Below are 15,027 nucleotides of genomic sequence, written 5' to 3'. Positions count from 1 at the left end.
AGGAAAGTATAAATATATGTTCAATAGTCCTCTAGAGTATTATTGCACACAAAAAATTGCATTTGGTTCTGGATTTATTTCTCCAAATTCTTACCTCAAGTGCACAAAAGTTGATTTAAAAAAAATTCTTAGACCTCTTGCCTCCCAAAATGGCAGTATAAATATGCTAAATTTTTGATTGTCTCAATTTCAGACCCAAAAGGGCTAGCGCTATTAATAACGCTTTTAAGAATGTTTTGTTGTGTCAATAGCAAAAGACTTTAGCTAGGAATATAAGGTTAGGAATATTTTTACATGGCAGTTTATTAATCCAGAAACAGCACACTTTTTTGGGCAAAATAAATATACACTGTGCACTGGGACTCTCTTGTCGTCAATCCCGATTTTTTAGACCACAGGTTACAGGTAAGTGCAAAATTTACAGCATGATGTTATTTTGTATATTTTTCGTTCACTTCACCCAGTATATTCAAAATTTACCAATGTCAATGTAGAAGATGAAGATAACAAACAGTGATCAATCTCATAAATCAAGCCAAAAAAAAAAAAACGAATCGTGCACAGGGCAAAACCAGGGATGTATTGAAACACCAGATGTGGAATCAGTTGCCCTGGAGAAGTAAGCATCCCCTGTCGACCGGTCAAACCCTCCGAAGTCCAATGTATTGTTCAGGTAGACGGAGTACTCCGTAGTCAAATTTAGTATAAAAGCAATGATTAAAATTACATAATTTACTGACTATATACGATAATGACCAACTAATAACTAAACTGTATGTAAAACGGGATGACTTCAGATTTTCCATTGTCAACTTCCCTTATTTATGTAGCAATATTCCAAATCACCTACATATGGTGTTTATGTCTCCCAACTGATTCGATACATAAGAGCATGCTCTGAGTAAATTATGTAAATTTATGCTCTGAGTAAATTATGTAAATTTCTGGTATAAACCATGGCAGATAAAATACGACCCAACGATAGGTTTTATTTACTCAAAAGGTTATTATAACGACCGTAGAATTTAAGGAAAACTTACTTATTTTAATTAATAGAAATCCTTGTAACATCCTTTTATTTGTCATTAGCATGCCTCCGTTTAAAAATTGATAAATATGTATTCTTAAGCCTTTACAGAAAAGAATATTTATTTTCAGGAGGACAAGAGACGGATTATTTATTTTCTTGGCAGTAGGCATATTATTTATTTTCAATATGTTTAAGGACAACTTATTTTCAAAATCTGCAAGACCTATGTGATTAAGATAAAATATAAATCAGAATGAGAAAAAAATTGCAAGAAAATAAATGAACACTTTGTCAATGTTTCCATAAAGACTTTTAACCCGTGATTTTGGAAATGAGTAATTTAAACCATAAAATGTGTTTCGGGCTACTTTTTTTTTTTTATCACAAACAACTTCCTTCATAAATTCGTTAAATTACATTCACTTTGGTAGTAGAGGTCAAAATTTCTTTCCACGTTGCCCAAAACATTGATCGTAAATTAAAAAAATATAATTAAAACAAATAAAAATGAGTTGAGACTCTATTTATTACAGTTTACACATCATTACACAAAGTCCAGAGATAATTGAAAACGCTATTTAAAATTTATCAATGAGATTTTACCTCTGCACACAGGAATTTATTAGATTGTATTTTTCATAAAACAGTCAGCATAATAATAACAATAGTGTTGTACTTTGCATTTACTATGCCTAAATACTAGTAACTGTAGTAGTCAGGGTTTGACACATAGTGCACTCTCCTCCGGCTCGTCACCATGTGTGAAATCCTGACAATTTAGGCATAGTACATGCAAAGCACAACACTATTATATAAATAAAAATTTGCATTATGATAACTTAAGGTCAGACGATACGTTCCTCAAATATCTGTTTTGTATACCTTCGAATTATGTGGAAGATATTCAAAATTTTAATTACCTTCTGATTTCTAAACTTGTTTCTAATTGTCTTTTAAAAAATGAAACACCAAAAAATGTGTTATTGGCTAATTAATTTTTTTCCAAAATGATTTTATAGGAAAAACATCCTCTGGTATCTTGCTCAAATGCCTGGTAAGGTACCTCAATTTTTTGCAAGTAAACATGTTAAAGTAGCAATATTTCAATGACAAAATCTTAGAAAAAATTATATATTATTGAGGAACGTATCGTCTGTCCTTAAAGAAACTGTAAAGTAAGTCATAATGCATATTTTTATTGATAAGGGGGGAGGGGTGTCAAAAAGACAGTATGAATGTTAGTTCAAAACCTTCATGCTCTATTCGAAAATGTTATGATTTGACACAATAAAACGGTAAATTTAATCTGAAACAGTCAGCTAATCAGTAAAATGTTTGTGTTGATGGCTATAAATACTGATGTTAATTTTCATTCAGAGATCACGTTGTTATTTCAAGCATTTTGTCTTTCTTATATTGTATTTTTGCAATATTTTGTTAGACAATTGTCGCAATTCTAACAGGTGGACAACCTTGATGTACTATAAAATGTTCAAGTACATAGAACATTGCCTAATTTGAATAGCGGACCATAGAATATACAGTATTGGAGAAAGATAAGGTCACGATTCGTGTTATATAATATAACCTATGAGAGCAGAGTGTTTTTGGAAAGGCAAGGATAAAGTACAATATGGCCTCACGTAAGTAAACTACTGTACAATGTCTCGGAAAAGTGTACAAGCTTAGAAATTTTGAAAATGATTAAAGTTCACTTCTTGTTTTTTTCAGGAATTTTAGATATATTTTTACTGGTTTTATCTCTAAATTGTAAGTATGAAAGTTTACTACTAAACTTAAATTTTTTTCATTGTTTTATAATCGATTAAATTGTGCATGCCGATTAAATTCTATACATTATTTTAAAAAAACACTCTAGGAATTCATTACTAAAAAAATGTTTTCATAATCTTCAATTCCTTATTTTTTCATATAAAATAAACTACAGTTATGAAATAAACTTAAACAATATTTCTTTAATATAATTTTTATGCATTCCATAATAAGTCACCGGACCAGTAAATCATATATCAGCACTTTGGGTCGTCTTTCAGTCTATTTTACCTTGCTTGTCAACTTCATGACCTTACACAGGATTATCAACAGACGACTGGAAACCCTTAATTTACATACTATTTGGTCCTTCATCTTAAAATACCTTATCAGTTCCTATTTCAAAATTATTAAAGTTAACACACTAATTAATACAAACTGTACAAATCATACATTTTTTGAGTTTTCTTTTTCAATGGAAGATCACAACTTTTCAACTCTTTTACCTAACACTCCCAATTAGCGCTTTGTGGTAAAGTTTGTTTATCTAATTGTACTTTTAAGAAATCAGGTCTTCTAACAATCTATTGGAATTCCCATTGGTACTAATTGCACCCCGTTATTAGTTCACCTGTTTTCACATACATATGAAGCATAATTAATTCAAAAACTTCAAAAAGAAAAAAAGAAGTCTTTTGCTGTGTAATTTTTTTCGTGCAATTCAACATATAGATAAATCGACGACGTATTATCAATTTACAATATTCATGTTCAATTCTATTCAATTCAATTCAATTGTATGTTGGTTTGATCTATATCCCAATGAATCGAAATAAAAATCACCACATGATCTGTTTATTCATGTTCAATTCTATTCATTCAATTCAATTGTATGTTGGTTTGATCTATATCCCAATGAATCGAAATAAAAATCACCATTTGATCTGACTGCTCTGCTTCGTATTTGGATATTTTACCAGCAAAAGACATTAAAGGAAAACTGATTACAAACCTTTATGATAAAGGTGTAAACTTCAACTTTTCTATCATCAGCGCCCCTTATTTGTGTAGCAGTTACCATTATTACCTACATGTATGGAGTAAATGTGTCCCAATTGATTCGATACGCAATAGCATGTTCTACGTACGAACAATTTCTAGAGCAGACAAGCTTTTGACAAATAAGTTGATGAAATAATAATATCAACAGCCCCGTTTAATGTCAATATTTCGCAAAGTATTTGGTCGAACACAATTACCTTTTTAGCAATACAATCTATCGTTAAGTCTAATGTCGACCTACGTTTTTCATACAAATTGTTAAGCCATTATTTTCACATTGAATTATTTACGGATTTTTACGTTTTCCTGTTCATCACTAGGAGCACACGACAGGTGTGACCGGTCGACAGGGGATGTTTACACTTTCAGAGCACCTGATCTCATCTCTGTTGTTTCAGGGGTCCTTATTTGCTCTGCTCCCAAATTGTATTGTACTAATGGACTTTTGAGCTTGATTACTGTTCGTTATCTTCATATTTCATACTATGATACAGCACTGATAAATACTTCAATACAGGGATATGTCATCTTTGAAAGTTATTCATCCATTACACACTTGTACATGTTCATGTAATATCACCTTAGAAAGTTCCTTTAAAACCAAAGAGAAAATGGATACATATTGAATTGAAAACATTTCAGATGGTATAATGATTATTAAATTAATGTCAGGTGCGTCTAGTTATCATCGGACTTTTCTACTACCTCGCTCCAGAGTTGAGGGGCGAGCATCGGTATTTCATTTCAGAAAAATTTCAAATTTTTACGTTCTAGTATCATTCAGCGGCTAGGTAAATGCAAGAAAATATTTTTATGCAGAAAAGGTGGGATATTAAAGAATTAAAAAGAAGATTTATGTCAACAAAGAGTATTACGGGTATAAAATAAAAGTCATGCAGCAATTGTATACATGGTAATTGTTAGAATAGAAAATGAAGTTGAATCTGTGATTCAATTCCCTTGTGTTGATTTAAAATTATTTTATAATTTTTTTGTTTTTAAAAATAGAAATTTTCTACATAGAACATCTCAAAATTTGTACAATTATATTGAAGTTTTTTTCCCAACTTTAATAGACTGCTGTTCGTTCTTCTTGGATACGCTGCAAACGCAGTTGATTAAAGGTGAGATATAAAGATATTATACAGGTATATATGTTGAATTTGATTTTTTTTATGGTTTACTAAAACGACTATTCAATGACCAAACCAAACACATTCTAAAGAAATTAAAGGATAATTATGTCGTAATATCAAGTATCATGATTTTTTCAACAACAAAAAATCACGAAATGGTAAAATAACGTTCAATTGTGACAAAGGGGGATGTTTCCTAAAAACTAGATTATAAAAAAAATTACCATTATTATTTTTCTGTAAGTATAGGGTTATACATGAAAAAAAATCCATTTGGTGTTTTGTCTGGCATTTGAAAAACACAAATCTGAATTTTATGCAATTTCATTTACAAATGAAGATAAAATATAAACTTTCCTATTGAATGGAACACTTACAAAATCATTGTCATTCTTTTTTATGCATATCCTAAACATGGTGAAAATTTTATTCTATCAATTATTTATGTCATAGTTGTACCAATGAACCATCAAAGACGATTGCATGAAATTGCTCGTGTTGATAATTTAAAGTCAAAAATCTTATGAAAACAAATTTATCCTAAAACCAGACGAAATGTTTTTATCTCAGATTTTTTTGAAAATACAGATCAATTGAAAAATGTAAAAGGTCTGCACGTACAAAATGTGTTTTGAGTCAAAATCAAAGTTGACTGAAATCTTTGCTGTTTTTTGAACGCTTGTACGCCTTAGCATGAATAACTTGTGGAAATTTCAGGTTTGAAACAGTGAATGAGACACACAATTTAGAATATTATTTAACTAATGCACTGACATCCAGCCAAAAATTTCATTTCATTATGGTGAAATCTCAAAATAGTAGTATACATGTATTATCAGCAATAATGTTGGAAACATAGATGATTGCAGGCATATTGAAGCAGACGTTGTGTTTCTCTTGGACGCTTCCTCTAGTATGACGCCAGAAGGCTTTTCAGACGTTCTTCATTTCGTGGAGAATCTTGTTGGAAAGTTTACTATTAGCAGATCCACGGTTCAAGTTGGTTTAGTGACATTTTCCAGTACACCTCATCGTGAATTTGATCTGAACAGTTATTCAGACGATCGTCATTTACAAAGCGCGATTCATCATGTCAGCTTCACAGCAAAGCAAACGGACACATTATCTGCTCTTAAATTTGTTCACACCTCCAGTTTTGAACATGAACGAGGAGCTAGGCCCAGTAGCAGTCACATTGTAATTCTTCTAACTGACGGAGTTGTTACACACAGTCATCCTCCCAGTCATCAATCGTAAGTACTATCTCATGTAATTTAAATTTATATTTTCTGTTTTCTACAAAAAATAACATTGATCACATGCCTGTTTTGCATGAAGTCATTAAACCAGGGAGTGATTTACGTTTGAATTTAAGTTCAGGGGTCCGTTTTACACGTTTTACAAAAGAATTTACGATAAAGACCAACATCTTAAGTTAATTAATTAGGTAATTTTTTTTCACAATTAATGATTCTGTTTGAATGTGCCAGGATAAAATTTTCTTTCTAAATCCTTGTTTTTTTTTTATATTTAAACCATTTTCAAATTAATGTAAAATAGAAAGTAATAAGCAGAATTAAAGAATGAGTGCACTTTAGAGTGTCATTTGGAGCCTTTTCGGTCACCCATTTTAAGCCTTGAATTAGACTATATTGCTAAATTAATCCATGATTATTGTGCATACATATGCTTTTGATATTTATACTTCGAATTTTTTGTTAAACATATTGCTATAATTCCACACAACGTCATTGAAAAGAACATGTATAAGCCTTAAAATTCCGGAAATTTGAACTGGACCATTTTCGAATTTAAAGGTACCCGCAAATGGGCGGAAATATTTAAATCGCATGGAAGTGGAATGTAAACATTTGCACATTATTTCCAGATTGATTCTACAGTATGAATTTAAATGGAGGAGAGAAAGATTGTGTAGTTTCATGATTCACACAAATAATAAATGATTCATGGCCATACATATTGATCATTTTCATGATTCGTAACCAGATGTTTGATGCCTAGCACCGAATTGGATCAATCTTAAGTTTTCGTATATGATAAAAAATGCCCCCTCTATTTTCTTTAGCTTTATCATTTTTCGTTTTATATGCTGAATGCTTTTCAATTCAAAGAATGAATGTATGTTTTAAGAAAGATTCACATGTACATGACTTCGATGTCACACTACATTTAATCGTAATTCACTGTACATGTAGTACGTAGAGTAATACAAACGTGTAGTGAAACAAATTATACATGTATGTAGTACTCACGGTGGTACATATTTTATTACATGCATGTATAGATAAATAACATTCGGAAATGAAATATAAAATTTTAACTTAAATTTGAGTCGCTAGGTTAACATGAAAACTCCAAGAAATACAAACTATCTGTAATTTAAATTAACATTTTATTGACGGAACAAGTATATTTCAGATTTAAAAACATGGTCAACGAAAATTCTACAACGTTACTATGTCGATAATCACTCGCTTATGTTTTCAATATCTCTTTCATTTCGGCAATCCAAATATTGTCAGGCATGATACTAGTGTTTAGGGATGGGTCTGTAGATGCCTGCAGACCATAATACAGAGGCGACATGAGCTAACACAGCTGCATACTAATCATGCTAATCGTGCACTTGATATGCACTGGCAGTACCAGAATTTCCTTCAAAATACCAAACGAAAAACACAATTTAGTGAAACAGACAAGGTAAACTTTAAGACCCTAATAAAATTTTCGCAAAATTCTTCATTATTTTGAAGTTGTTCAGGCTGGTGCAACCGGTGAGATTTGTAGTTACTGTATATAATACAAGTATTATATTTGTATTATAATACTTTCCTGTACACACATTTATACGTTTTATTAGATTGTTAATAGACTTTAGGGATTTCTACGTGTTTCCCTCGCAATATCTCTCTCTCCCTCTCTCTCTCTCTCTCTCAATTATGGAAAACGAAGTTCTGTTAGCAGTATCTGTTATCGTATTATGCATTGCATTAAAACTGAAAAAAAAAATCGTAATGGAAACAGCGGCGGAACACTCGTATATGTACGTGGTGCACACAATGCATCGTTAGATGAGGTGCAAAGAGAAGACCCCAGTAGTTATAAAAACTTCTTTAGAATAGATAACGCTGCATTTGAGCAACTTTTACAATTACATGTAGTTACTCCTTTTGATCTTCTTCCCATAAAACGAGTTTTTCGATATTTTTACTGCTAAAGTCGACCATTATTTACCACGTGCTGTTTTTTTGTTATGATAAAAATAGGATGACCACAGTGTGAGTACTTTTGATTGGTTTAAAAATGAAAGGTAAGTTAAGACTTGTATTAAGAAATAGAGCATTGCCCTATTCTTAATACAGTTTTATAAGATTCGAAAAATCTTAGGATTCACCGTATTAAAGGTACGTAGTCAGATTTTGTACTTAAATACATGTCCGTGTGTACAGCACTGAAGTCCATTGATAGACACAATGAAAGCATATCGAACAGTGGAATGTCACGTGAGTAAAGTGATTATAATATCAAACAAGTCAAAATAGGTTGACACTCGGTGACCTGTTAATTTAGTAGCTAACCCAAGCGTAGTTTGGAGAATTTTTAAAAAAAATTACATATGAGCCGTAAATTGTCCAACATTGCCCTTTGGATATGTATAAGTTTAAATCAAAATACACATTCTGTGCAAATGAGAAGAATGGACAAGTTGCGGCTCGATGTAAACAATGTCGTTGAAAACTGGTATGCATATGAATAACAATAGAAATGTGACAAAACTGCTAGACCCCTGTCGCAAAAACCAGTGTCGCTCGGCATTATTTAATATTTTTATGTGATATAATATATCAAACCCTGCTCTTAAAATATTGTTTAATAATTCTGATTCAGAAAGTTTATAAATTTGGAAAATTTATTATTGGCAAAGCACCGGGATCCAACTCTCATAGCTTAAGTGCACTGATCCTTTTGGTCGTAGTCGTAAGTTCCTTTGTAAAACGGGCCCCAGGTGGTTAACGGTAACAGAGGTTTCAATTTTGCAAGGTGCGATACAGTGTGGGTAAAGATTGTCATTTTGGCATAGAACTAAAAGCTCTTATCAGCCTTAAATGACACTCTGAAATAACTGCAGTTAAGTAAACTCTTCAGCAAACTAGTGCTTGCAATGTACTTGAATGTATTGTCTGGCACCGAGAGAATTAAATCAGTCTAACTCAGATAAAATATAAAGAAATATCGCAGTTTCTTGACATTCTCTGTTTCCTAAGCTAAAAGAATTAGTTTGGAGAATTTAATTATTACACAATAGTTTATATTATTAAAATAACATAATAACCAGGTATGCTGACTGCACACAAATGTCTGAAAATATCCTTTTCATTTACGATTAAGTAGCCATGGGCAAAGTAGCCATGGACAAGATGTTCAAACTGAATTAAACCACACAATCGATTTGATGCAATCAAAAGGAATCGATGTTATAGCCATTGGGGTGAACGTACGTAACGCTAACTTGTTGACAAGGATAACAAGGGATCCCTCTAATTACTTTGCCGTCTCTGATTCTGCAGATCTTAACCACAATGCAGATGCTGTAGCTCAAAGAATTTGTAAGTATTCATGTTATTACAGTCCTAAATTAATATTTATCTCTCCAAACCTTTTTATTGGGGAGAAGAGGTTAATACCTTTACAGTATATCACCTTTGAAATACTCATGTATAGTAATTATGATAAGAAATGTTTGCCCTCATAGGTGCAGTGGCGAGACAAAGGAGGATAACCACTACCCCAGGTAACTGAGCTACTTTATTAACTTCACAATTTCTTCAGTATTGGGTAAGTTGTGATTCTAAATATTGAATACAGAATGTTGACTTACACAAAAGAAGGAGGAAGACTATAATTTACAAGTAAATTCAATGTCATACTTCTAAATCTTAACATTTTGTGTCTTAATCTTATTTTATATTAAAAAAAAAATATGTGTTCACAAGAATATGTTTATAATATGAAACCAAAAGCATGTAATTCGATGATTGATGAATTCGACTTGAGAATAAAATTTGTGATCATATATATCTTATGATTATACTACAAATGTAAGACTGAAATAACTGAATTAAAAAATTAAAGTAAAAAAAAGTGTAGAATATTTTTCTTAATAATATGACGTGGATCACTACAGTTCCTTCCACCACAAAAAGCACGCACATTCCTACTTCAACAACGGTACCTACAACCTCTACTACAACACATAAAGGTTTGAACATTGTGTGTTGTAACAGTCATTGAATAATAAATGTATGTACAAAACATTACTTTTTTCCAAATTTCTTTCCCTTTTTATTACTTAACAAACATTTTCCTTATTTCTCTTTATGCTCTGTCAATCATTAGCTTAACAATTTCTTTGAGTACTGTCCCTCAGTGTTTCATACCTTCCTTTCTTTGCATTCTTTAAAACTAGAATAACAATAAAAATCAAAAGCGATATGGTTGTAAATTTGCATATTTTGAATGCTTATATGTCCAGGTAAGTAATGTTTCATACCTTAGTTTCATACTGTCATTAGAACATTTTTATTTTCAAAATGTAGACTTTATTTTTATTTTTCAGGATTAAGCTGTGTGGACAAGGTAGACAACTGTTACCAGTTTGAAAAATATTACTGTATGCCACCGTATGAGACCTGGGCTCGGACAAACTGTCCGGCTTACTGCGGATACTGTAATGGTTTGTTAAAATATTATCCAGAGTCTTCTCTGATATCAAACACACTCCAATTCAAAACAGTATATATACCAATTCTTATTATAGTTCAAGAGCAAGATTTTGGTGTGTCGAATTATGATGTAACAATACGATATCTGAATTCAGAAAGATTATTTATTGAATAAACTTTAATTCATGGGATAATGGATATTTTAATTTCCAAACTCAGATAATCCAAGATAATAAGAAGATAATTGCCCATAACTAACAACATATCAAAACATAATGTATGTCATCAGTTTATTTAAAGGTTTTATGAAGTCATGTGTAACGAAAAATATATATTCTTTAAATACAGGATAGAAATTACTGTTCGTTCGATTAGATGATGAATGAGTCAAATAAAAGATACTCGTATGAAAGACTTTTTCTGGAGGCTTTGTATTTCACAGGGGGTTCCCCTACCTACTCTTATAGTACTGCAACAACTTCAAGTAAACCATCAACTACAAGGGATGCTACAACAACAATATCTGATATCACAACATCAACAACAAACACACCAACTAAAACTCTTCTAACCACTGCTCAGATATCACAAGGCAATCAATACAGTTATATTTTTTCCATATCTACACCTTATTGGATTTTAAAATTTCATATGTATATGTAAACCATATTGTTTCCTTATATTTTTTTTTTTTTTACAATTTATTCAAAATATCCCACTAAAGAAAACGTCATTGGACAAACCTGAACAAAAATTAGATAAAATAACAGGACGTTTTCAGTGTATATATTTCAAAGAACAACACTAGATAAATTTTTGTTGTTTTATTTAATCTTTTTTATTCAATAACGTTTTCAGGATCAGTAAATAAAACGGAGTGTCCAACATGTGATGAAACACTCTCCTGTGTTTGGAATCAGACTTGTGACGTCAGTAATGTGTGTATGGTGCGCTCAGTGTCTGGCAGGAAATTCAACACTCACTGTATAAGGGTAAACCCTGAATATTCAACATTAAGTTTCTTTGAAGAAAACTACTTTATGCAAAAAAGGGGTCTATTTGTTGTGTGGAAATTAAATTGAAAGGATTAATCATTGTCAATATGACTTTTGGATGATTCTTTTCTTTACTTCAATGACAAAAGCATTGAAATTGAGTGTAGTGGAAGTCAAAATTATATATTATGTAGGATAGAAATTACTTACATTTAGTGTTAGAGATGTATTCTTTAAAACTTATGCAGAGTCATTATTGGAACCAGATTTAGATTTCTGATACTTTTTTTTTTTACTTTTTGGCATCATAGATAACTGCTTTTTCAATATAAATGGAACTCGTAAATTTACTTACCTTGTCATTGTTCAAATGCAAAATTATTTTATTCTAAAATATTTTGATAGTACATACAAGTACTCCGGAGTTGAAACTAAAAGAATGCTTGAGTTTCTGAATGACAATATCTATGCAGTTTTTGGAGATTAAGTTTTCCAACTATCTTTCGAAATTTCCACGGGTAACAACTGCTCACCTTTCTTAGCAGACATATTTTCTAAATTCATATAAAGTACACTTTATTTAAGAACTTATAAATGAGAAGAAGATAACACTTGCGGTGGCTTTCAACTCGACATTTAGATATATCGACGACCTATTATCAATTAACAATGATTACTTCCATTCATATGTCTACTCTTTACGTCCCAGTGAACTCGAAATAAAAGATACCACAGAGGCTGAAACATCTGTTTCATATTTGGATATTTTACTAGAAAAAGACGTTAATGGTGACCTAACAACCAAACTTTATGATAAACGTGATGACTTCAACTTTTCTATCGTCAACCTACCTTGTTTATGTAGCAATATGCCCTTGTCACCTGCATATGGAGTTTATGTCTCTCAGTTGACTCGATACGCAAAGGCATGCTCTACATACAAATAATTAATAACATGAGGCAAGCTATTGACAAACAAATTGATTAAATAAAGATGTCAACAGTCTCGTTCACGGTCATCATTTTGCAAGTTATATAGTCGATACAAAGACCTTGTTAGCAAATACAATCTATCATTAACTCGAATTCTGACTGACGTTTTTCATACTACATGTAATTGTTTGGTCATTATTTTCACACTGTATTATCTAGGGAATTTTACGATTGCCCGATCATGACAAGGAACACACAGCAAGTGTGACCGGTCGACAGGGGATGCTTACTCCTCCATGGCACCTGATCTCACCTCCGTGTTTGCTCTGCTCCTGATTTGTATTACTTTAATGGACTTCGAGCATGATTACTATTCGTTATCTCCATATTTCATTGACGTCATACATACATCTTTAAATTTTTTAGGCAGATGACTGTGAGATTATGAAATCTTTTGTACTGAGCAGTGGTGGTGGAGAAATATACTGTTGCTGGAATAGGGAATGTCTTTGGAAATACCTTGGCGTTTAATATAGTGTAAATAAAATTTGAATGTCTGGAACAATAATCATTTTATAATTTCAACAAGCATACATATTTTTCTAGTGTTTGTATATGTGTGTGTGCGTGTGTTTGTGTGTGTGTGTTTTACATGATAAGTTGCTTTTACGCACGATTCTTACAGTTTGTGTATTTGATATTTTGAGAAAAATCTCCATACCCTCCCAACTAGATCAACAGTATTTACTCCTGCTTTTATTTATTACCTCTACTGGTCAGAGACAAGAAGATAGTAAGGTGTCCGTTGTGCGTCCGTCCGTCTGTAGACTATTTTTCAAAATGCTACTTCTCTCACAGTTTTGCTCCGATTACAATATAACTTGGCAAACAGATAAACCACACTGTTTTTGTTTGATTTCAATATAAATTTTTCACAAGTAGATTGCGTTAAGCTACATATTTCTATGAATCGGTTCTTGATCTCCATGAACTGTGTCGCCACGCTTACTAATATTAAAAATTTCTGTGAAATATTTACAAGATGCTACTTCTCCTACAGTTTTGGTCTGATGTTCATATAACTTGCATGCAAGTAGAATATACTGTGACACAAATTGTCTTTATCGTTTTTTTTATTTTGATGAACGATGTTGCCATGGTTACTAGGAATAGAAATTTCTGTCATTTTTTTCAAAAGGTTATTCCCTATTGCTTCCAAACTCTTAATTTACAAGAAAACTCTAAAGAGCTCAGATAGCAAACATCTGAAACAGAATCCACAATCATGTTCATGTTCTTCTTCACCCTACAACTATGGTTCTGCTGGATACGTCATTACTGCTGACGTAAATATAGTTAATGAGGAACTTCAGTTACTTATTTTAAAAGGACTGAAGTTGAGGGAACCCCGATCTTTCAACTGACGTCATAATTTCATAAATATTATAAATTCTGTGGAAGATTACGCCAGGCGATGGGCCAAACATGAAAAGAAGACCTTGGCACTTTGTCAAAATGGATTAGATGTAAGAAGCTCGCATTAAGCGATTGAAAGAAAGTGTGAATACCATCTATCTTTATATGATCAATAACTCAGAAGTGAAAAAAGAATTAGATAGATTACACGATCAATTTATACTGGTCCAAGCTTACAAAGGAGGTAACAACATTATCTTTGTTTGTAAACTTCATTATTACTGACGTTTTTCATACTAATTGTTGGTCCATTATTTACACATTAAATTGTCAACGGATTTTTCTCTTTTCCCGGTCACGACAAGGGGCACACGGCGGGTGTGACTGTTCGGCAGGGAATGCTCGCTTTTCCGTGGCACCTGATCCCACCTCTGATGTTTTAGGTCGCCCGCGTGGCGCAGTGGTTAGAGTGTCTGCTCTAGAGTCGCGAAGTAAGGAGTTGATCCTTACGTCGCGGGTTCGAATCCCACTGTGGGACGTGGAGACCGGTCCTTCGGATGAGACCGTATAAACCGAGGTCCCGTGTCGCAGTAGGTGCTGGCACGAAAAAGATCCCTCACTGCTCAATGGCCGTTAGTGCCGAGTATAGGACAAAATTTGCAGCTCTCCACCGGCAAGTGGTGGGGTCTCCATATGAGTGAAAAATTCTCGAGAGGGACGTTAAACAACATACAATCAATCAATGTGATGTTTTAGGAGGTCCGTGTTTGTTCTGCTCCCGATTTGTATTGTCTGAATAGACTTCGAGCCTGAATACTGTTCGTTATCTCCTTGTTTCATTTAATTGTATTTTAGGGGAACTAACTGGAATTTAATTCTGCAAGTGGTAATCCATTGCTCCCTTTCTAAGGGGGAAATTGTTTAAAATTATGTGTCAG

The 15,027-nt window shown here is 32.4% G+C and overlaps 1 protein-coding gene across 1 annotated transcript; it reads left to right on the top strand.

Annotated features, from left to right (window-relative positions):
• The first annotated feature begins 5,841 nt into the window (after window positions 1–5,841).
• On the top strand, window positions 5,842–13,205 carry LOC133174028 (collagen alpha-6(VI) chain-like). The gene is made up of 7 exons (XM_061309069.1): window positions 5,842–6,254; window positions 9,415–9,629; window positions 9,776–9,814; window positions 10,640–10,756; window positions 11,188–11,337; window positions 11,592–11,737; window positions 13,100–13,205. Exons 1-7 carry the CDS (start codon window positions 5,917–5,919, stop codon window positions 13,202–13,204), a joined length of 1,110 nt encoding a protein of 369 aa, XP_061165053.1. The 5' UTR covers window positions 5,842–5,916; the 3' UTR covers window position 13,205.
• Window positions 13,206–15,027: the final 1,822 nt, after the last annotated feature.

The sequence above is a fragment of the Saccostrea echinata genome, unplaced genomic scaffold (genome assembly GCF_033153115.1).
Source record: "Saccostrea echinata isolate AGI-Se365-2 ecotype Australia unplaced genomic scaffold, CSIRO_AGI_Sech_v1 ptg000057l, whole genome shotgun sequence".
In the NCBI taxonomy this organism is placed as follows: Eukaryota; Metazoa; Mollusca; class Bivalvia; order Ostreida; family Ostreidae; genus Saccostrea; species Saccostrea echinata.
This window is presented reverse-complemented; position numbering and strand designations above follow the sequence as displayed.